The sequence below is a fragment of the Carica papaya genome, chromosome 4 (assembly GCF_054855325.1).
Source record: "Carica papaya isolate Zhongbai chromosome 4, ASM5485532v1, whole genome shotgun sequence".
Taxonomy (NCBI): domain Eukaryota; kingdom Viridiplantae; phylum Streptophyta; class Magnoliopsida; order Brassicales; family Caricaceae; genus Carica; species Carica papaya.
In genome coordinates, this window is record NC_142312.1 from 1,683,735 (window position 1) to 1,707,794 (window position 24,060).

At 35.3% G+C, this 24,060-nt stretch overlaps 5 protein-coding genes across 8 annotated transcripts; 2 read left to right on the plus strand and 3 right to left on the minus strand.

The window, feature by feature from the left end:
• Positions 1-56: 56 nt before the first annotated feature.
• LOC110809038 (putative pentatricopeptide repeat-containing protein At5g65820) lies at positions 57-8,610 on the minus strand. 3 transcript variants are annotated; one of them, XM_088217231.1, is made up of 6 exons: positions 6,097-8,610; positions 5,297-5,626; positions 3,654-4,308; positions 3,423-3,488; positions 2,572-2,631; positions 57-634 (listed from the first exon to the last, which is right to left on the minus strand). In XM_088217231.1, the coding sequence occupies exon 1, from the start codon at positions 8,072-8,074 to the stop codon at positions 6,131-6,133; it is 1,944 nt and encodes a 647-aa protein (XP_088073357.1). In that variant the 5' UTR covers positions 8,075-8,610; the 3' UTR covers positions 57-634; positions 2,572-2,631; positions 3,423-3,488; positions 3,654-4,308; positions 5,297-5,626; positions 6,097-6,130. The 3 variants fall into 3 exon arrangements, with proteins under 3 accessions (XP_088073357.1, XP_088073356.1, XP_088073358.1); XM_088217230.1 differs by having other exon boundaries at positions 57-3,488; XM_088217232.1 differs by having other exon boundaries at positions 57-3,488; positions 5,284-5,626.
• On the plus strand, positions 264-3,888 carry LOC110809037 (DUF21 domain-containing protein At2g14520-like). Of its 2 annotated transcripts, XM_022034743.2 has the most exons (11): positions 264-441; positions 878-954; positions 1,083-1,166; positions 1,302-1,415; positions 1,515-1,601; positions 1,737-1,876; positions 2,355-2,442; positions 2,592-2,665; positions 3,104-3,228; positions 3,322-3,590; positions 3,679-3,888. In XM_022034743.2, exons 1-11 carry the CDS (start codon positions 264-266, stop codon positions 3,718-3,720), a joined length of 1,278 nt encoding a protein of 425 aa, XP_021890435.2. In that variant the 3' UTR covers positions 3,721-3,888. The 2 variants fall into 2 exon arrangements, with proteins under 2 accessions (XP_021890435.2, XP_088073360.1); XM_088217234.1 differs by lacking the exon at positions 878-954 and having other exon boundaries at positions 302-441.
• Positions 8,611-8,656: 46 nt separating the features above from the next.
• LOC110809069 (Tetratricopeptide repeat (TPR)-like superfamily protein) lies at positions 8,657-13,071 on the plus strand. Its single transcript, XM_022034779.2, has 2 exons — positions 8,657-11,037; positions 12,043-13,071. Exon 1 carries the CDS (start codon positions 8,812-8,814, stop codon positions 11,029-11,031), a length of 2,220 nt encoding a protein of 739 aa, XP_021890471.2. The 5' UTR covers positions 8,657-8,811; the 3' UTR covers positions 11,032-11,037; positions 12,043-13,071.
• On the minus strand, positions 11,537-15,649 carry LOC110809071 (squalene epoxidase 3-like). Its single transcript, XM_022034781.2, has 8 exons — positions 15,226-15,649; positions 14,330-14,441; positions 14,032-14,206; positions 13,729-13,897; positions 13,339-13,557; positions 12,885-13,160; positions 12,297-12,575; positions 11,537-11,845 (listed from the first exon to the last, which is right to left on the minus strand). Exons 1-8 carry the CDS (start codon positions 15,499-15,501, stop codon positions 11,741-11,743), a joined length of 1,611 nt encoding a protein of 536 aa, XP_021890473.2. The 5' UTR covers positions 15,502-15,649; the 3' UTR covers positions 11,537-11,740.
• Positions 15,650-21,447: 5,798 nt separating this feature from the next.
• Positions 21,448-23,366, minus strand: LOC110809026 (receptor-like protein 44). Its single transcript, XM_022034729.2, has one exon. It carries the CDS (start codon positions 22,569-22,571, stop codon positions 21,750-21,752), a length of 822 nt encoding a protein of 273 aa, XP_021890421.1. The 5' UTR covers positions 22,572-23,366; the 3' UTR covers positions 21,448-21,749.
• Positions 23,367-24,060: the final 694 nt, after the last annotated feature.

Consider the following 24,060-nt stretch of genomic DNA (forward strand, 5'->3'; position numbering starts at 1 on the left):
TTGAAGGAACCTAAGATAGGGAGAAAGTCAAGTTGGAGAAGTTTCACTCAGAAGGCTCATTAAAAAGTCTGGAATCAGATTATATTCCATCATTGTTCTTTAAAAAGCTTTCTTCCCCAAGCTAAATTAGCTGGTGATGGTTGCAATTACTTTTATAGTCATACACAAAAATGCTTTCTGAAGCTTTATTTCTATACAATTCATATCATTATTAGATAGCTAACTGATCAAATACCACAGAGATCAAGAAGAGAAAAAAGGGAATGGCAGTAGAATACAGATGCTGCGAGCCAAGCTTTTTTATTTGGATTGTTATAGTCACCGGCTTGGTGTTGTTTGCTGGATTGATGTCTGGTTTAACCCTAGGGCTCATGTCCATGAGCCTTGTTGATCTTGAAGTCCTTGCCAAGTCTGGAACGCCAACCGACCAAAAACATGCCAGTACTTTTCTTCCTTCTTTTATTTCAGACAAGGCTTTTCTGTTCTTTATTTGTTGATTACAGTCGGAACACAAGCTATAGTTGAAAATGTAGTCTAAAATTTTCTTGTAGAATTCACTTGTTCCAAACATGATCTTAATTTCTTGAGCTCCTCTTCGATCTGCTAAGATCATCTCCATTGTTGAGGCTTAATTCTGAAAATTGATAGCAAACTATGTAGAAGAAGCTTAAACATTAGATGTGTTAAGTCATTAGTATAATGGGTTGAAATTTAATTAAACAACATAAAATGACCAAGATTTAAAATTCTGAAGTTCTCATCCTAATACCAAATTAAATAAAAGTTGAAATAATTTTTTCATAAAACTTAAATTACTAGGAATAATATAGTCCATCTAAATACGTTTACCGCATCTCTTGAAATTTTGTAACAACAGCAAAGATATTACCAGTAGTGAGAAGACAACATTTATTGCTCTGCACTCTATTAATCTGCAATGCCGCTGCAATGGAGGTGAGTCTAGTTCGGTGGCTTTTCTTCCATCGTTCCAAATTAAGAAGCTATGTTGCTGAATTCATGCCAGAAAAGGTCTTGGATATTGGGAATGTAACAATTATACTTTTCACGTTTATTGCCTTCAGGCCCTCCCCATCTTCCTGGACAGCTTGGTGGCAGCTTGGGGAGCTATTCTAATTTCAGTGACTTTGATTCTCTTATTTGGTGAGGTTAGTTTCTTCATCCTTTCTGGCACAAGCATACAAATATGCACACTCATGTTTTGTATTTATCCATAGTTACTAGCGAATAAGACTGGAAAACTTTTGTTTTCACCATTGTCTAATTGATCAACACATCTGCAGATTATCCCGCAGGCTGTCTGTTCTCGATATGGCCTAGCAATCGGAGCAAAACTGGCTCCGTTTGTTCGAGTTCTAGTTTGGATTTGTTTTCCTGTTGCATATCCAATAAGCAAGGTGAAATTCAATTTTTCACTTCCTTGCCGCTTAGTTTTATTAAACCAGGAATTTGATTCTTCTGGTGAATATCTGATTACTGGTTTGGTGCTTCACCAGCTACTGGACTTTCTGTTGGGAGAAGGACATGATGCTCTCTTTCGTCGAGCTGAGTTGAAAACATTAGTTGATTTGCATGGTAATGAGGTATATTCTGTTAAGATCATCAGCAGAATCAAGTATCCTAACTCAGTTGAGGAGCTAGATAGATACTGCTGGATAATTTTCTTATGCCTTCTCTCAATTTCCTTCTCTTTTTCACCTGTTTTGACGGGTTTGCAGGCTGGTAAAGGAGGAGAACTGACGCGAGATGAGACAACAATAATTGCAGGAGCACTAGAACTAGCTGAGAAGACGGCTAGAGATGCAATGACTCCTATATCTGAGACCTTTGCAATAGATGTCAATGACAAACTTGACAGGTATGACAAATCTGGGTTTAATAATTGGAAATACACAAGCCAAAAGTGATGTAGAATAAGAAGCTTCTGAAGTGGGCATATTTCAATAGTAGGAGATGGGAGGCAGAAATAACAAATAAGATACCCTAACTTAGTTATTAGGTAAACTATTCATGATAATTATTCAAAATCTTGAAATATTATTTTGATTATTGAGATCCAAGACCTCTAAGCTTTTGTTTCTAATAAAATTTCTCTAAATTTTATCCCCAAACTCTATTTGTCCTACATCACAAAGGCAGATACCCTAACTTAGTTATTAGGTAAACTATTCATGATAATTATTCAAAATCTTGAAATATTGTTTTGATTATTGAGATCCAAGACCTCTAAGCTTTTGTTTCTAATAAAATTTCTCTAAATTTTATCCCCAAACTCTATTCGTCCTACATCACAAAGGCATAGTAAGAATCTACTCTTTGCTGACGAAAACATGCAGGGATCTGATGAGGTTAATTTTGGAAAAAGGGCATAGCAGAGTGCCAGTCTACTATCAGCACCCAAGGAACATAATTGGACTCATATTGGTAATTTGCTTATGCATTTAATTTTCACATTTTCAAAGGATAACTGGCTCGTTTCAAAATTTTACCTGGGTGCACAATTTGATTTTGCAAGAGTTTGACAATTAAAATTCCCAGAGTTCATAATAGTACCTGATGAACTTTCCTTGTAGGTGAAGAACTTGTTACCCATCCATCCAGAAGATGAGGTACCTGTAAAGAATGTCACCATTAGGAAGATCCCAAGGTATTATACTTTCTATCTGTTATAGGTTAGTCTTCTACCCAGGAAACACTCACCATACGCTTAGTGTTCCTGTATTATATATAGAAGTGAAGAGAAGGGTACCTTAATTTCAGAGAAATCTAACCTACTAGTAAATCAAATTTGCGCTGATACAAAATGGGTCATGGCATTATTTTTAAAGGTTTCCTTACACAATCTCCGAAGCTGTAAGCGTAAATCAAGCACAAACTTATTCTACCCAGTGCTGAAATTAATTAACAGAAATGAGATGATAATCACAATTGAAACTCTACCCTTCTGAAATTTTGAAACTTGAAAATAATCAATTATGAGATTATCCTAAAAGATTAAACTGGTAAAAAAAACTAAATCTATTGTTTAACAATTAACATAATCAACTGTATAGCGTGTGTGAACTAAAGTGAAGATCTGCTCCAGGGTTCAAGAGACCATGCCTCTTTATGACATCTTAAATGAATTTCAGAAAGGCCATAGCCATATGGCTGTAGTTGTGAAACAAAAGAATGACGTAGAGCAGCAAGCCAATGAAAACTCAACTGATGGTAAGGACACTAACCTTATCCCAAGGTGTATCTTTAAACTGCCAGTGATAAAATTTAAAGAACCATATTTTTTGTTATTTAAAAATTGAATAGCACTGCAAGATGTGAGGGTGGACATTGATGGTGAAAAGCATCCAGTGGAGAAATGTTTAAGAAGCAAGAGATCGCTCAAGAAGGCAAAGAGTTTGTCTTACGATATAAATGCTCATAAAGGAGGCTCCAGAAGCAAGAAATGGTCAAGGGACTTCCACTCAGACATCCTGCAAATCAACCACGACGACAGCCCACTGTTAGTAACTACTGGACAAGAGGAAGCCATTGGGATAATAACACTCGAAGATGTTATTGAAGAACTGTTACAAGTATGTGCAATAATACATTTTTTTCAATGAAGTTCGTTTTGCTTTTGTGCCCAGCAGACTTACCTGTGTTAAAATTCTGTTCATGTAGGAAGAGATCTTTGATGAGACGGATTACCGCGATGAAAGTTAAAGATATCAGAACAACAAAGAAAAGTCTGCAAACAGGAAGAAGATTTACAACCTGAACTGTTGAGCAGGGATTATGTGTTAGCTATTCACAGCCTGTATACAAGTCAATGATGTACAATGGTGAGAAAAAGGAAAAAAAAAACAAGAATTTTTTTGAAGCCAGGCAAAATCACTGACTTGACTGATATATAGAATTCTATGAATATACCAAAGCACTCAAACAAGTGTAATTCGATTACAACACTGGTAATGACCAAAAAGGTTATATTTCTTGCCAATACAAATTTCATAACCGGGGTATGGTAAATTTAGTGGGTCTTTCACTATCAAATACACAACCTAGTAACGGTCGGGTAAGAAGGAAGCTCTTGTTAGCTGGGTGCTCCAACAAACAACTGGACAAGAATCACCAATGATTCTTATTTATTCAGCATAATGTTGATTCTTGAGGCCCTTAATATCTATTTATGACAAACGCTATATTTTGACAAGTATGAAATACTTTCCACGTTATTTGCATCCTTGAAGTTCTCCGCAGGTAAAATCTAATACTCCCAAATATCAAATATTCCTCCACCAAGATATGCATCTGCATACAGGACAAGAAATAAATAAATAAGCATCGTAACTTATAAACAAGTAACCAAAAAATTTAAGAAGACAGATATATACAAGATTCACCTTGCAAGTTGTTGGCTCCCATCCACATAGAAAATTCATCTAAGCACTACGCAGACGATTTAACTAATGAAAATTGATGGAACTATTGACTGGACACTAGAAACTAGAAAATGACTAGCAAAAAGAACGTGGTCTGATTGGTTATTCAGAGGGCACTGTTATTTATCAACAAGCACCTATGATTCTTACATGTTGTTCCTTTGTCTTTGGAATCAAGATATTAACATGTATAACAACCTAATGTACATCTATCAAGTCCTTGTGAGATGGAAAGGTGGTCTAAAAGTTCAAATACTCTATGAACAAGAGCTATTTCGTATGATGGACCAACACCTACTTGATGATGCCTACTATCCAGGATTCATCATCAAGTTGAATTCTTTTGAAGAGGGGGCGAATAAAGCGGGGCCATCTAGTAGTTTTTACTAATGTAAAAACTACCATAACTATTATATTTTAGCAAGATACTATATTTATTGAGGTTTTATTTCTTGTTCAGTTAGTAGTCTTACCTTGTTCTTGTTCTCCTTTTTAAGGGTTCTAGTCATATTGGAATGTGTAGACACTAAAAATAAATGGGTGTTCATCATTATGAAACAGTCTATTTATGTATAAAAGATTGATTTTTCTCATTTTAATTGAGTGTCTAATAACCTAGTGATTATGGTTATGACTTGTGACAACACCATGATTGTGGTTGTTGTCAATCCTATGATTATGGATTGAATTTATCTTTTCTTTTATCTTTCTAAACTATATTATGTTGCAGTACATCAATTGTGCTCTTGGCATAAACCTAAGCAATAGCACGACAAACACAAAAGAGTATTGATTGATTAAATAACAAAAAGATTATCAATAACATAAAATTGTGATTACATGCCTTGAAGGCATACCTTCAGGCAATGCTACCCAAGGCCACACGGGTAGCATTTTTTGAGAAATGCCACGTGATAGCAGTAACAGCTGGATTGTCCTCTAGTCCACCAATTGATCCCCGCCACACGTTGATCTTTGGAAAATAACTGTCTCAAGAAAAATAGTGAGAGCCCGAGCGAGATTGACTGCACAGTTGGCCCTCTGTCATGCGTTGTTCCTCCAAAAGAGTGTAAGCCTCAAGCCATAATAGTGGTTTGTTACTTCTGGCCGTGACAAAAGCAAGAAGAAGTACAAATCTTGTGGGTACTGAAGCTAGCTTCTTTTGGTTGGAGGAAAAGCAACGTGATCTGGATTGATTCAGAAAGAAAAGAGAAAAAAAACATCAGATTTAGCAAAACAGTCTTTTTTGCAGTAAGAAGGTCTCTGTTAAAGCTGAAGCATGGCAAGTAGTGAAGCAAGCGCTCAACTTTCATTCTAGAAGTAATTGATTTACATAAATTGCCTCATTCCTCAACATGCAAGTATGACTAAGACCATGGAACAATTTGATCCAAGCAACCATTTTGAGATACAATAAGCCAAAAACCTTCATAGAAATCAATTAATATAATAGCGACAGACTTTAAAAGGAAAATAAGTAATATAGTCTTCCTTGAAATTTTAAGGACAGAAAGGCGACAGCACAACTATATTAATGGACTAAGGCATCTATAACAGTGGACAATAAATGAAATGCAGCAGTAAAGGGGGAAAATTGCCCAAGGAAACTTGATAGGAAGCAACGAGTACAAGTAGCTGAGAAGCAATTTATCCTTACAGTTTGACTGCTTGACAATGACCATGCATTCTAACTACAAAACATTAGCTCTACTCCGCCCACCACCACCCCACCGGCGTCTACGAGCTCTCCTTTTCCTCCCATCCTGTCTTGTCTTGGCTTTTTCCTTCAAATCCCTCTCCCCTCTCCGTTTATACATTTTAAAGGTTACCTGTCTGTCAGCAGCCATCTTCCTCACTTTCTCAGTAATCTCTGCAGCAATCTGCCTGTTATAGAGCTTTCTAAGACCCCTCATGAGCTTAGCAAAGGTATCTGGCTGTGGCATTACATCCGCATCCATCATATCCAAACAATATGAACATGCCTCCTTCACATGGCCGTTTGAGAACAGAGCATGGATCCATATTGTCCATGTATACACATTAAGCTCACATCCTTTAGTGACAATATGACTCCAAACATCTTTTGCCATCTCAAGCTTCCCGGCTCTCAGGACAGAATTCAACAACACTTTCAGGGTACCATACTGAGGAGCAGATAAAAGACCTCTCCCAACCATATCTTTGAAGTACTCACAGGCTTCAATTAAACACCCTTGCGCAAGAAAACCATGAATCAGAATAACAAAGGTATCTACCCCAGGACTAAACCCACTAGCTTCCAAATCCTTCCAAACCTGGATGCCCACTTCCACATCCCCTAATTTAAAAGCCAGCCTAATAACTACATTGTAAATACTAAGATCAGGAACACAACTAATCTTCCTCATCTCCTCCATCAACTCTAAGCATTTTTCCAGCTCTTCCTTCTTCTCATGAGCCACCATAATATGCAAGTAAGTCATCTGATTTGGCCTAAGTCCTTGCTGTAACATACTATCTAAAATCTCATAACCTCTTTCAATCTTCCCCCACTTGCAGAATCCACTAATTAGAGTAGTATAAGTCACAATATCAGCATCACAACCAGAAGTCTGTATCTCAACAAAAACCCGCATTGCCTCCTCCATTCTTTCCATCCGGCAAAGGGCCTGAATCAAAGTGGTGTAAGAAGTTGCATTCGGTTCACAGCCTTTCCTCTTCATCTCCTTCAACAAATCAAAAGCATCCCCCATTTTCCCTGAATGTGCGTATCCACTTAGCAAATTATTGTACACCACGATATCTGGCTCAAAACCTGCCTCCTTCATTTGCACCAGCACAAACTTAGCCTCCATAAGCTTCCCCTCCCTACACCAACCATACAACAACGAAGTAAAATGCCTCAAGCTCGGAGTAAACCTCATTCTCATATCCTCAAACAGTTTTGCTGCTTCCTTGACGCTGCCATTTTTGCACAATGCATCTAATAAACAACCAAACGCATACTCATCAAGGTCACATCCATACTTTGGCATCTCATCCAAAACCTCAACTGCTTTCTTCACCATTCTTGCCGAGGCAAATCTCCTCATCAAAATAATAAATAACTCCGTTGATATCAACTGAGGACTCTCTTTTCTCATCTCTTCAATTAGAGCCCAAACAGTGCCAAATTGTCTCATTTTACTCAGAATTTTAACCATTGCTTTGTACACTTCGTAGCTATGACTATATCCCGGCTGCTTCGATGCCCAAAAAAAGAACCTGTACCCTAAATTCCCTGCATCACCACAACGATTCAGGACACGTTCCGTTAATCCAGGGCGCAAGACGACGCCGGATTCTTGCAAAGCGAGCTCCAGTTTTGGAACCCTGGAGTGAAATTTTCTTAGGATTCTGTACACCTTTTCAACATCAATAGCAAATTCGTCGAACTCCTTGCTATCCGTAAAGTGCTCCTGTTTAGTTTCGAGGCAAACTAGGCCAAATCCATTTCTCCCGTCACTCGACAGAACAGTATCGCCGCTATTGCGCACTGTGGTGGGTTTCTGATATCGCCTGTAAATACGGTACAACGAGTTGGTCGGTAAGGAAGAAACTGAGAGAAAACGGTGTTCGTAGAGAAGAGAAGCAGTCATAGAAGACACTCGGCGCATTCTTCTCTTAGGCTGCAGCTGGAAATAATTTTCACTACGCTAAACGCAAAAACTCCATTTCCTTAAACTCCATTTCCTTGTCTCAAATATTCTCGGAGAAAATTTCTGAAAAGGATGCAAATTTATAATGAGGTAAATTAAAAGAATGCTTTCCAGATTAACCATGATTTAATGAAGAAGAAATGAAGGGAAAACTCCTTCGCATGTATCCTGCCTTCATCATCATCATCATCATCGACCAAGCTTCTCTTGATTGAAGCTTCTAGAACCAGCCATTGTTCTCTTCCTCCCCCACTTTCTTTATCGAGAATACCAGAAGAAAAGGAGGGTTTTATGAGGTGAAACCTCGCCGTTTCCCCCAATGCTTTTGGGCTAACATGTTGGCCAGAGTTTGGGAAGAGACTTGGGCTGAGTTTTGATTTTGAGTCTCCCTTTTTTTTTTTTCCTTTTCCCTAAAAGCTATAATAAATAATTAATACAAATATTCAATCAATGGAAATACCCGAAATTTTTGAAAAATATCGGAGTACTAGAATTGATCAATCAGTTGCTTAAATAAAATTTTGAACAATTGAATAAAATAGAGAAAATTTAACAACTTTGGATCCATTTATCCACTTTTAAAGAAAAAATATAATTTTTTCAAAAGCTTTGAGCTTGGTCCAACTAAAAATCAATTCCTCATCATCTTCCTGCGTATTATCCAAATAAACTCCTGAGTCCTGTATCAATGAGTGATGAGAAGGATCCCATGTAGTCACAAATCAGTAGCGGCCATAACCAAAACCTTAAGTAAGCATCCACGACTGATCGAACTCAACTGTCAGCTTGCGAGCCTTTCCCGCTCATGTTACTACAAAGATGTTCTCCATCTGTTCGACCAAATTCACTCCTCTCCCTCGCACCTTCCCCACGCCATCAAACCCGATCAATACACGCTCTCTACAACGATCGCCGCCTGCGCCCATCTCCGGGATGTCGTTTCCGGTGGAGAACTCCACGCCTATGCGATTCGGGCAGGCCTCAAGTCCCACCCCCACGTCGCCAACACGCTTCTCTCGTTTTACGCGAAGGCGCAAGATTCGACTTCTCTGAGAAAGGTCTTTGAAGAGATCGATAACCCGGATGTGTATTCCTGGACGACAATGTTGTCTGCGTGTCTGAAGATGGGGCAGGTTGGTTATGCACGTGAGTTGTTCGATGAAATGCCGAGGAGGGATGTAGCGGTATGGAATGCAATGATCACGGGCTGCATGGAAAACGGGTGTGAGGAGATTGGGATTGGTTTGTTCAGAGAAATGCATTGCCTGGGTGTTCGGCATGATAAATATAGTTTTGGTAGTATTCTGAGTGCGTGTACCGTGGAGTTGATGGACTTTGGAAAGCAAGTGCATTCCATGGTGATTAAGACTGGGTTTTTGAGAAAAGCTTCTGTGATCAATGCGCTTATTACTATGTCTTTTAACTGTAAAGATGCCTCGAGTGCATTTTTGGTGTTTGAAGGAGCAGATGCCTTGGTGCGTGATCAGATTACTTTTAATGTGATGATAGATGGTTTGGGTAGCTTAGAAAGAGTCGAAGAGGCATTGATGATGTGGAGGAAGATGCTGGAGGCTTGTCTGAGGCCCACTGAGCTCACTTTTATAAGTCTTATGGGTTCATGCTCCAATGAAAAGATTGGACGTCAAGTACATGCTCAAGTGATAAAGAGTGGTTTCAAAGGTTGTACTTCTGTAGGCAATGCAATCATAACCATGTATTCCAATTGTGGGAACTTACGAGAAGGTTACATGGTTTTTGCGTGTTTGGAAGAGAAGGACCTTGTATCCTGGAATACTATGATATCAAGTTATGCTATAGGGAAATCAGGTAGATCAGCAATCTGGACCTACCAGGAAATGCACAGAACAGGGATCAAGCCAGATGAGTTTACCTTCGGGAGTCTGTTGGTAAGCACAGAGTCCATAGAAACTGTGGAGATGATTCAAGCCCTTGTTTTTAGATATGGGCTTATTTCAAAAATTGAAGTTTCTAATGCATTAATTTCAGCATATTCTAAGCATGGAGAGATAGAGCAAGCCTATCAAATATTCCATACTTCTCAGAAGAATTTGATCTCTTGGAACACTATTATTTCTGGACTCCTGCTAAATGGATTACCAATTCACGGCTTGGAGCAGTTCTCTAATTTGCTCATATCAGAACTCAAACCAAATCCTTATTCAATCAGTATTATCTTGAGCATCTGTGCTAACATCTCAAGCTTACGAATCGGAAAACAGGTTCATGGTTATATTCTCAGACATCAATTTTTCGAGACTTCTTTAGGCAATGCCCTGATAACAATGTATGCTAAATGTGGCATTCTTGACTGGTCTTTGAGAGTATTTGACAAGATGGTTGAAAAGGATATAGTCTCCTGGAATGCCCTGATTTCAGCTTATGCGCAACATGGAGAAGGAATGAAAGCTGTCCATTCTTTCAAGGCAATGCAAAATGAAGGTAAGGTCAAGCCTGATTGTGCCACTTTTACTGCCATTCTCTCCGCTTGCAGCCATTCAGGTTTGGTTGATGAGGGTGCTCAGATATTCAATTCAATGGTGAATGATTACGGCTATATCCCTGAGGTAGACCAAATGTCTTGTATGGTTGACCTCCTTGCTCGAGCAGGGTTTCTTGATGAGGCTGAAAGCATAATAAACAGTCAAGAAATAGAAGCCCAATCCAACCTCTGGTGGGCATTGTTCAGTGCTTGTGCAGCTCATGGAAATCTAAAGCTTGGAAGAATTGTTGCCAGGTTTCTTCTTGAGCAAGAAAAGAATAATCCATCTGTTTATGTTCTTCTGTCAAATATTTATGCATCGGTGGGACAGTGGAAAGAAGCAGCCCATGTAAGGGAACTAATGAAAAGCATTGGTGTAAAGAAGAAACGGGGTAGTAGTTGGATCAGATCATAAAACCAGGTAAGTTCTCAATACAGTAGTTGGATTACAATATAACCATATCTTTTGAGGCAAATTGAATATGATAAACAACCTAGGTTTTGTCTATGGATCATTTTCTATTTAGTTCTTGATAAATTTCTAACTCTAGTTTCATATTATTGTTATCATTTTTTTAGATGGAGTTTCGTATTACTCTTGATATATATCATTAAAATATAAGTTATTGTATTTAAATATTATTATTCCCAACTTTAAATTTTTTTATTCTTTTTTTAAAAAAAAAAAATAAAGAATTAAAATCTCCTAATCGAGTTTTCTGTCAGCACCTGTTCAAGTCCTTCTACACCATACGGGCAAAAGTTGAAAATAATAAATGAAGTCAACATTTATTGCATTGAGGGATTTTTCTTTCTATAGCAACCACTGGGACCCAAAATTAATGCGTCCACCACTATCCATCCAACTCCTTGTTTTGGCAATTGAATGCACTTGAAATTAAGGAGCATTTGCTTCAAAATGACGATCAAGATACATATTATTAATTATATTGAAGCTAAGGGTTCATACAACAAAACTGATTTTAGAAATATATAGTTTGATTGCATACAAGGCAATGAGACCCATTGTCAGTTCAATAGAGTTTAGAATGCAAGCGGGATTCACTTTGACAGACCTAAAAGCCAAAACTACACCTGGTCATATTCTTGAATCCTCTTAAACATCAGTTAACAGGAGGAGCTCTATACACGGCTGGAACAGTAGCCGGGAAAAACATTTGCCTCACTCCTTCTGCCTTGATGATTGGAAAAATAATCCCTGATGCACTCTGTAAAAAGGAATTACTGGGCTTAGTGTAGGAAAATTTAGAAAAAGAAATATTCAATACACCAAGAGTATCAAAAAATAAAGCTTTTCAGGTCACAGTTAGATCAAGAAGTAACTTCAACATGAGAGATGAAGCAGTTTCACAGTTTTATTAAGTGCCTAATTAGTCACTCTCTCTCCACATAAACACATTATTAGGTACTCTCGGAAAAGCTACAGAATTCCACATTCAGAACGTGAGAGACCTACAAATTCCGGTATGATGTCAATGACAAGGTGAGAAAAAAAGATAAATGATGTGATGGTCTGGCTAAATCAAAATCTTTCTTCACCTCACATTTATGATCTTAGAACTAATTGTCCCACAGAATTAAAAGCACGAAGATGAAAGAAATTTGCAACTTGAAGCACAAGTCCTAATCAGATAATTCTAAAGGCTGTGAAATACTCACTGCAAGTAATCTAGCTCCAAGCCATATCCGCTTAAAGGATGGAAATGGCAGCAGCAGACGACCAACACCATATACAGCCACAGCAAAGAAATGAAGAACTAAACTTAATGGGCGAGGGTTTAAACCAGAAAGTAAAGCCACAGGACCAGATGAGCAAAGACCTCCAATGCTGAGGTAATCAAAGCATGCTTGGCGCATTTCCTTTCTTGCTTGATCAGGGGAATCAGAAAATACTTTGTAGAGAGCACCAGCAAGAGTGTTTATAGTAGATGCTACAGGCTGCAAGACATCCATAGCATCTGTTAGTCATCTAAATATGCCAACAAGACAAAATTATCTCTGACCATCTTATAGTTCCTATCAAATAGTAAGAAATATGCATCAAATAATCACTATCCATTTACATTATCTTTATTTCCAAAGTATAGAAATTGAAACTAATGCAAGCACCTAAAGAATTTTAACTTTTTTTTTTAAATCATGCCTACTAAGCATTTTATTTTGAAGTCAATTATAAAGCTGAAAACAGATGCACGATCAATTTCCCCCCAAGTCAAAAACAAACACCAGAACATTTGTGCAACTTACCTTCCTCAAGGTGTAAAAAGATTCAAGGTATTTGCAAAGAGAAGCTGCATCATTAAGGTTATGCAGTGGCTTGAGGAGATCCCGGAGTACAACAATATCAGATAGCGCCACAGTCATTCCACCACCAGTTAATGGATGGCGCATGTTGAAAGAATCACCCATTAAAAGAGCCCCAGGAGTAGGATGAGGATCAGCCGGCATGCTTCTGTTCGGCATGGTTCTGATGTTACCTTTCTCAACTGCTGATACAAAAGCGTCACAAAGTTCAGGTGGAATCTGAAAAGAAAATAATAATTGATTAAACAGCGGTACTCTTGGAAGTAGATAGAAAAGACTCTTTTTAGAGCGAAAGTATGAAATGATGGAAGGAAATGCAAATATTTGTGAATTTAAATGTGATCAGGACAATCATTATGTTGTAATCTCTAAAATCAGCAGGTAGATTAACAGATACCTGTGGCACCACTGATGTTTTTAGGTACTTGGCCATCTCACCATTAGCAATGGAAGGTACTCTTTGACCAGGTACATCAACCAAACAACGAACTTCTGTACTGCTGATTGGATAAAATAAGATTGGTGAAGGATCAGCCAAAATAACATGCCCATGATTTTCAAAAGGGAGTTGACATTTCTCTAGGACTAAACCCACAAAATAAGATGGGACGTCCACCTGTTGAAAGGTTAACAATAAGTTTCCTGGTAAAGCATGATAATATGATGCATATGGCTAAAGCTAGAATTATCTTGCCTGCTAAAGAACATGGTGTAACTTGATCACCAATAATAATAGAAAATCGAAACAAGATGGCAACTAAATTGATAATTATGATGGAAATATCACCTTAGGATTGCAGAGAGTGCGTCGCAGATTTGAGAAACAACCATCGCATACAACAGTAAGAGGAGCACAGGCTCTCATTTCTTGACCACCCTTAGTTTTGTACTTAACTCCCTTAATAATACCATTTTCTTCGAGTAAAGATGTAACTGTTCCTTGCTCTAGTCTAACACTGAATATCAAAGGAAACGGGCTCAAACAGATTAGCAGCAATTATACTTGATTCAATACTTAGAAAGTCAAATGCACGAAAATCTGGAAGATCTATAAACGCTATTCATTCTTATGCATTGAATCAAAGATTACTTTGGCAACTTAGCAGCTTTTTCTCTCATCCTCTGTATAAAACGCCCATTGTGGAAGCTCCTCCCAGCAACATCTGAATGAAAACTCTCCAAAGGATATGACAGCCTAGCAGTCTTCCCATCCTTGAAGACAACATACCCTTGAACTCTCTGGGCATCAATTTCCTCAACACAATCTACAACCAACACAGAAGGAAACATGCACATATAAATATCACTATCAATGATGACTGAAGATTTAGTACCCACCCAGAGCCTGATGGGATTAAGTTGAAGAAATACTCTGGATTGATCCATACCCTCTAGACCCAATTCAATCAATTTCAGATATCCCCCTGGCTGAAGCAATTCACCTACAATTCTGTCAGGTTCATTCAAATCTCTCTCTATCACATGAACCCTTCTTCCTTCCTGCATTAAGTAACAACAGGTTACTTCACTTGTATCTCTTTCCAAAATAAACTATGACACAAAACTGTTTGACAATAAGGCAATTGCCAAACTCAAAAAAGAATCAGTTCATGAATCACATTAGTCTTAGTTGTAGAACTTATTGTTTTAAGCGGACCGTAAAACCAACATTGAAGAAGGATCTGTTGCTGAAAGATCAGACACTGATTTCTATCTCCCTTACTATTCATCGAGAAGATGGTTAATTAGATAATCCGTGGAAATTATGAAAACAAATAAATTAAAGGAACCCGCGTGCCTTTCCCTGGCAATTGCAACTCCACGGATCGCAAATAAAAAACTATGTCAAAGAATAAAACACAATCAAGCCACGTTAAACCAGATTGTCAGGACGTACAAGATTCAAACAAACATAAACTGGTTTTGGCTATACTGCGAGAAAGCGCCCTTGTAACTCGCAATCCATATATACTATCTATGTATGCATATAGTATGGATACATGGTATATGCCTATGCATATGCATAAGTGTCTATACACACAGAATTCCCACAAAACCAAGACAATGAAAACTCGATAGGAGTCGGGGAGAGAAGGACAAAACAATTTTTTCCAATAAAAAAGAGAAGAAGACGATGAGCTACAAAAGTTTAGTCACAATAAAAAATATTCAATGGCTATATTTCTAATGAAACAAGAGAGAGAGATAGAGAAAGAAAGAGAGAGAGAGAGAGAGAGAGAGAGAGAGAGAGAGAAAGAGAGAGAGAGACTAATCGGGAACTAACCTTGCCAAGAGTGTGCGCGAGCGCGGCTCCGGCAACGCCGGCACCGACGATGATAACATCGGTGCCGGAGGCATTATCCAGTGCAGCGTTTCCGACGTCGTCAGAGGGACGTGCGCTGTCGTTTTGCGTCTTCAGAAACAAATTCCCACCCTTAACGGTCTTCTTTCCCCTGCTTTTGTCGTTGCTACTATTGTGACGCAAAATGTAGATGAAAACGAGAGCAAAGAGAGAAGCGAAGAAAGTGCCGAGAATGTACTGATCTATGACGACCATCATCTTCTCCGGCCGACTGAATGCTTGCGATCCAAAAGAGGAAACACAAGTCAGTCTCTGGATCTCCGACTTCTTCTTCGCCTCTCGAGGATGAGAAATGCTGCCGGCTGTCAATGGGATTCTCGAATTCTCTTGGAAATATATTGTCAGGGAGAGAAACGATTTATATGGAGGAAGAAATAAAACGGGTTGATACTGTGTACGCGTGTGTGTCAAAACTGCTGCCCTCATGCTGAATTTGGACGGACCGACTGCAATCTTACAAAGATTTAAACTTTTCCTATTTAATTCAAATTAAACTGTAAATTACGTAAATTAAATTAAACACAAATTTAATTAAAATTAAATAATGTTATTTTTATCAAATTTTTATTTTATAATCTGAATCATCTTCTTATTTTTGTATACGATAAAACAAAACGTGACGTATTAATATAATTATATATTACATAATTAGTTTAATTAGATATTTAAGAAATTCATTAACTGAATTATATTTTTGTACTGTAATTTATAATAATATAATATAATATATATATATATATAGAGTAAAAGTGAATGGTAAGCATGCACTTTGGTAGTTACGAAAATCCAAGGATACGGCGTTTTGGACCCGGGCAACTATTTGTCTTTACTTTAACTCTTTTATTATGAATAAACTAAAAGTCAAAATCAATCAACCCTTTTTAGTTTGTGGACATCTTTCGTTCCATCAATATATATATATATATATATATATGTGTGTATAAATGAATATCAAATCTCATCTTATTATTTTTAATTATTTTATAAAAAAAAATTTTAGAGTAATAATATATTAAATTTCACGTAACAACCAAATTAAAATTAAAATTACAAATTCACATTATGATTACAAATTTTATAATTTTGAATTATATAAGCAAGTATGATATATAGTTATTCTCATTTTCAACACTAATTTCAATATTATTTTCAATTAATTTATTATCTATTACAATGTTAAGAAACTATCTATATATACATATATGTACATATATGTGTGTGTGTGTGTGTGTACCCAAAATACTAAAATGCTAATGCCCCATGTATCTAAATTATTATATGTATAATCTTTTTGAGGAAATATATATATATACACACACGTGTATTTACGCGTACGTAACTATATATATAATTATATAAATACGTAACTATACAAATTAAGCAGCATATAGATATAAATATGGTCATCATCATGAAAACTATGACTTAGTATTTCAACGGAAATTATGTCTAATCAATTTTTTCATTATAATTTTCATGGAGAATAACATATACGTTCAACCCATGTGAAAAATAATTTTCTCGTAGTATATACGTTGATCTCCAAACTACCTTGTTGTCGCTAAATTTATATATTATTATTATTATTATTTTATTGGACAAAATATAAATTTTAATTATTTAAAATTTTTAGAATTACTGAATTTCTTAATTTTTATATATTCATACAAATATTTAAATATAAAAGTAAGCAACGACAGAATGGTATCTAACAAAATTTAGTGAGAAAGTGACATTTTTATTTATTATATGTAGCTAAAAACTCATTTAAATTATAATTTTAAAAATTAATTAATTAATAAGCACGCCTAACTCATTAAATATTTTAAAATTTTAATTATATATAAATTAGTAATATAAGCACAAAATTAGATTCAGCTATCTTCCGCTAAATAGATATTTTCGTGTTTAAAATTATTATTGTTTTCTTAATTTAGAAGTTTTTATTCAATTAAAATTAAATAACAATACCTAATTGAAGCCCGAAAGCATGAGATGGGGTGTGACACGTCGTAATCAAACACGCGGAAAGATGAGATGGGTGCGGACGAAAGAAAGGAAAGCCTCTTCCAATTTTCATTATTTATTTATTTATTTTGTTTAAAAATATAAATATAAATAAATAAGGTACACATATTTTCATAAATATATAAATATTTCAAAATAGTTTATAAATTTGTTAGTTAAAAATTAAATAAAATTTCAAATTTTAAGAGAAAAAAAAAATTATATTGAGGGCTAAAAAATTTAGGAGAAAATTTTGTAGACCTCATAAACCCGTGAACCTAGACAATTTTTATTTAATAATTACAAGAAAAATTCAAAAGCAAAATAATGATTTGTTTCTAGCAAAAAAAAAAAAAAAAAGAGGAATTTTCTTTTACATTCCACTTATAATATATAATTATTATATTATAACAGTTAAATTGACAAATTAATTATAAAAAAAAAAATTATGAAAATATAATTTAACGTGCATAAATAGTTTATATATGACTCTTCCAACTCCTAATAAATTTTATTCTAACAAGTAAATACTAAATATAAATTCAACGTTTTTTTTTTTTTAGTTTTCTAGGGAAAGTGGGTGGGTCCCAGCGACGGGGAAATCTTTAAATAGGGAAATTAATTTGGGACCCTCTAGCCATCTGTCCACCTTTTATTCATTATTTCGTTTCATGTATTAATCAATTAATTTGGTTACGTTAAATACGAATTGGGTTGGTAGGAGCTGGAGAATTGCTGCTTATGGTATCTCAAATTAATTAAACCTACTACCAAATTCTATATTAATTTGAGAATCAATCAGACCGTCACGTCAAATAAAACAGAGGATTTACCTTTCTATACGAGGGCTTGGCCTTCGTATCATGAAATTCAATGGGTTGTTTTACTTTTTTTTCAAAAAAAAATGGTGGGTTGGGCTAGGGCTGCCCTTTATAAATCCTTATGGACAGAAGTTTCAGAAATCCTTAACGTCCATTACGAAACAAATTGGGTTTTTAGCTTTTATGTCAAAATATCAAAATCTAATTTGGGCTTGTTGGTGGGTTGGAAATGATTGCATGCAAAAAAAGTTATATTAAAAATTACTTGTAAGACCAATATGGCAATAATGCTTAATGTATAATTATATATTCGATATAACCAATTAAAACTCTTAGCGTCACGAGTTTGAATCTCACATAAAACATAAAATTTATCATTTTGTAAATAAATTATAAGTTGGCAGCGATTACTTCACTCGTAATGAACTATTCACAGCTATAATTAAAATAATATTTTCTTTACCATTAAATTTATTTAATTGAAATAGTTAAAACATAATATAATGATTTGTGGGTTAAAAATGAAAAAAAATATATATGTAATATCAAATTAAACTTGTTAGTTAATTTAGCTGGAAGTTTGAAATAAAGCATGCTCTTTCTTTACTTTTAAAAAGCTGCATTCGATTGTTTCTAACTCATACTCAGAATAATCTAATTAAGTAATTGGTTTCAATTAGTCTCGTAATTTATGCGCATAAGAATTATTACTACATTTATCTAAACTGTTCACAAATCACTTTTTAACCAAATGATTATGATACCCAAATACTTTCTACTTTTCTTTCTTGGGTGAAATAAGCAAAAAAAAAAAAAAATTAACTTTAGTCAAAGTTTTGACTTTGATTAAGAATTAATTAACCAGAATTTTGTGGCTTTACGAAGCGGTTGAATTATTCATTAGCCAATGTCTCTAAATCTAGAACAATCAAAGCAAAAACATAATCCGTGTGACATGGAATTCAAAGCAAAAAACAAAAATCATGTGACCAAAATTCATTCAACAAACATTTACACCCTATAAAATACGATATGTAAATATAATATTTTCAAAATAAAATATACAGAATTTAGTTCGATTGATAATCGATTTTAGTTTTCGTTTTATATATATTATATATATATATTAAAAAATATATAATTAATTCATGATCTATCGATAAAGAAATATTGATATTTAATAAATATTTAAAGTGTAATTTATTTTAAATTTAATTTAAAAATATTATTACTGAATGTAAAATTATTAAAATATATTTACTACAATAATAATAAAAAATAAAAGAAAATATTTATTCAGGAAATTAATGAATTAAAGTTTTTTTTTTTTAAAAAAAAGCACTGGGAAACTTTAAGAGGCAAAAATGAATGTGGTGGGTTGAGGGGAAGAGAATGGGGCCCAGCCCATGATGATGTGCATGCCATTCTCGGAGGACCCATTAATGAGAGGGAATGAAAGCACGTTTGACCATCTCTGCTTTCGGTGTCACTTGATTGATTTTATCTCCTGCTATCTAATCAACATTCAATCCTTTTGTTCGCAGCATCACAGCCGTTAATCAGATCTCTCCGATCAAGGTGAGGTGGACCCCGCACCCTGCTCAACCTTAATCAGTTTTTGTTTTTTGGTTTAAGTTGTCTTATTATCTACGAACGATAATCAATCGAACCCATAACTTTTTGGGAATTTTTTTTTTTTTTAAAATACACCACTTAATCTAAGACCAAATTTGTATTAATATATGACAATAAATTATATTATATTATTTTAATTATTTAAATTTAATTTTTGTGCATAAATATTTACTAAAATTTAAATGGATTTTATAAATAAAAAATTAAAAATATAAAGCAAGTCAAAGGTTAGGAAAAGAATATATAATTAGGCAGGAAAAAAAAAAAAAGGTGTAGCCTTAAAGACAAAAAAAACTGGATAATCACAGTAGCCAATTAGATCCTTTTTGTCTAATTGGGTTTGACTTAAAACAAGTTTATAAGTTATTTTTCCCCCAAAATTTTTGGAAAATAAGGTTTCTTATTTTTCTTCCTCATGAATTGGTTGCAATGGGGTCCCTTTTTTTGATACGTGTGATTTAAGGTTATTTTGCTATAATTGAGGAACAGTCCATTGTGGGCAAAGGGTTTATGTTTGTGTCTTTACCCAAACTAAATTATACAACAAGATAGGAGTCCATCGTATCTATTCACTTGGATTGATGTATTTTCATATGGGTTTGGTGTATTTTAATTATTTTAACCTTACTTTTGAGTTAATTTAAGATCCTATATGTTTTCTTCTTATTAATTTGATCGGGTACATAATTCATATTATAATTAAAAAAATTAACATGATAAAATTACATTATACCCATAAGGAAAATTGAATTTTTGTAAAAAAAAAAAAAATTGAAAATGAATTCATAAAATACTATATTTTACATTGACCCTTTTCAATTTCCTTAATATATCATAGTTTAATGAGACAAACAGATTAAATATCTGTAACAAAACCCACAAAACTCAATAATGAAAGCCACAAGCCCATGTTACTAATAATGAACACACCACATTCCCACGTAAAACTTGTTAATGCCAATCCATTTATCCCAATTGACTCTTACAAAATCTGACATTTTACCAATTAATTACTTTTGTTCTTTTAAATAATAAGAATTGAAGTAGTCGAGATGGTTGATGGCCATGGAGATGGAGTCTGATTGAACAAAAGCCAAAAGCAGGAAGCAGAGCAGAATGTTGGGTAGACCACACCTCAAATAATTATTAATTACAAATTCATCAAAGCATGTGGTGAAGTTTGTCTCCCACCACCTCACACATTGGCAAACCACTATAAACCCCACAACCTAAGAAAATTTAAAATTATACGAATTAAATTTTTAAAAAATACAATTAAAAAAAAAAAAAAAACCCACTTTTAATATATCCGCACCTGCCTCAGATTTTTTTTTTTTGAAGAAAAATTATGATACCCATTGGCTCGAATTTTAATTTTATAGTATATAAATATGATAAATCTGCATATTTATTTTTATAAAAATTTATGATTTAATTATTGTTATGGTCTGACTCTATGAGTCCCCACCAGTCACCACACCGCTGCTTTTCTATGTACTTTAGCACAAAACAGCCAAAATTCCACGGCGCAGCTCTTCACCCTATGGGCTAAATACTGAAAGACTCACTCAGCACTCAAAAAAGTGAAAAGTAATTTTATTAATTAATAATAGCTTAATTAATAAAATAATCTGAGCAAGAAAATAAATTTAAAAATTAATTTGTTGAGAGAAACAGACCGGGAGAACAAGGAGTGCACTGATTTTTACTGAAGCTTTTTCTCGTGTTTGAATCTGGTTTTTACACTGTTGATTGTTGGGAATAAATTTAAATTTAAGAAAAAGAAAAGAAGAAAGGGAAAGAAAGGGGAAAATCCCTCTAAAAATCATTAAGGAGAAAAAAGAAAATCGAAGATTAGATCACACCCTGAGGAAAGAACTGCATACCTGATTGAATTTCAATTTTCTTGATTTAAGATTAAGATCACCTTTAATAATCTGGAATTGACCCGTGGTTGGAAATTAATTTAGGTAGCAATGAGGCTTAATAATCAGGCATGAGCTGACTGATCTTGCCTTCTTCGGCAGCCATCTTCTGCTCAGTGATTTTCAACCAGATGCAAACTCCGGTGAAGCTGAGCACCAAGCTCGCAAGCCCACTTCCCAATCCGATCCCAACAATGGCCAGAACGGACAACCCTTTGGTTTTCAGTGGCGGCAAAGGGTAGCCGTAAAGATCCTTGTTCCCTTCAAACGACGTCGAATTGAACCTCGGCAAGCCCCCGCTCCTGTTCGCCAGAGACGCCGGGATTTGCCCTGACAGCTTGTTGTTCGACACATCGAAAGCGGACAATCTCGAGAGCAAACCCAATTGCTGCGGTATTTGCCCGGTAAGCAAATTGTCGTGGAGATCAATCACGTTGAGGTACGCACACATTGTGAGCTGCGGGGGGATCTCGCTTTCGAGCCGATTGGACGAAAGGTTGAGGACGGCGAGATTGACGAGGGACTGTAACTCAGCGGGGATGGGTCCGGTGATGGAGTTGGAAGAGAGGTCGAGGGTCTGCAGATTGGTGCAGTTGGAGAGGTAAGGAGAGATTGAACCTTGAAGAGAGAGGTTGGTGAGGGAAAGCTTGTAGATGCGGCCATTGTTGCAGGTTGCGCCTGGGAGGTAGGAGGTGAAGCCGCTGCAAGGATTGGCGAAGATTGACTTAGTCCAGTTCTGAAGATTGTTTAGTGGGTCTTCTAGAGACTCCCTCAGGTGGGTTAAACATGCCTCGTCGCTCGGATCTGAAGTCGAAATTGGCAGCTGCGCCGCACAGAATAAACTCATCAGCAAGATAATTAGCTTATCCCGCCCACCCATCTATAAACGAACTTGGTTTTTTCTCAGCTTTTCTAGCTCTTCAAACTCCAGCTATGGCGACCCACTAATAGTTAAACAGATATATATATATATATTATAGAGGGAGAGAGAGAGAGAGAGGCGACTCTAGGTGCTTTCTAGTTGATACTGTTGAAGAAGAAGAAGAAGAAAAAGTCAGCAAGAAAATAGGAGCATCGATCCTCTTCGTGATATCCTTTTGTTGTTTTCCTTAATCGTGACTATGAATATACCGGGGAAATTAATGAAAAATACGGAGAGAGAATGGTATCCGTTTCTTGAAAAAAACTCCTGTTGGGTTACAAAAGAAGAGGACACGGTTGGAAAAGATATGAGAGGAGGCAGGAGGAGATAGATAGCTCAGTTCTTGGTTATGGGTTTTGGATTTTAGGGAGGAGACATGACAGTAAAGAAAAATAGAGAGAGGAGATGGGGAGGGGGAATTTGGGGTTTGGTGAAAACGAAATTATTTGATAATGTGACAGAGGGAGTTTGCAAGGTGGGGTTTGTGAATTGTGACTCCGCACATACAAGATGTACAAACGAAAGTGACAACACACAGGGACGGGGGTGGAGGAGGAGATGGAGGAGGAGCAGGGAGCAGGAAAGGAGAAAGCTCTGCTTATGGGTGTGTTAGGGGCATTTTGGTAATTTTATCAATATACAATTCTAAGGAACCATCATGCATTTCTGTTGCAGCGCTGTCGATCTGGGATTTGACTTGTGCATTCATGAATGTGGGGGGAAGAAGAAGAAGAAGAAGAAGAAGAAGAAGAAGAAAAGGAGGGAGGGGGTGGTGAGGAGTATAATTGCTTGTTTTTTTTTAATTAAATATTTATTATTTTTGTCGAGGAATTTTTTTAACTTTATAAATTAAAAATCGAAGCATTAGATCTCCATTACTGTAAATATTTAATGTTATACATCACTAATTATCCATCAAGGCTAAAAAAATATTAACAAATATTTGCACTTTTATAAATCTTTTGTTACAAAAATATGAAATTAATTCATTTTATTTAATTATTACGTTGATTTATATAATTTATTTTATATAATATTAGGAGTTCGCATGGCAGAACCTCTTTTTGTCGTTGACTTTCTTATGATACATAAGGAAGTATAAAAATTAATTAGGATTGTTGTTAACAAATATAAAGTGTAACTACGGTTATGCGCTTATTTTTGAAAAATATAAATATAATACATAGTTATAAAATTAATAACATAAATAAAAATTAACGAAGTATATAAAATTATAATTAATGATACATATTAAATAATTAAAATAGATTATATTAAATTTAAAATAAAAACACCATAATATTAAAATTTAAATATAATGTGTGACAAAATAAAAGATTACGTTAAAATTATATTCAAACTCTTCTTTTTTACACTTTATTCTTCTAATTTATATTTTTTAAAAATTAAAAAATGGGTCGGTCCAATAAACAGTCAATTCGTACCT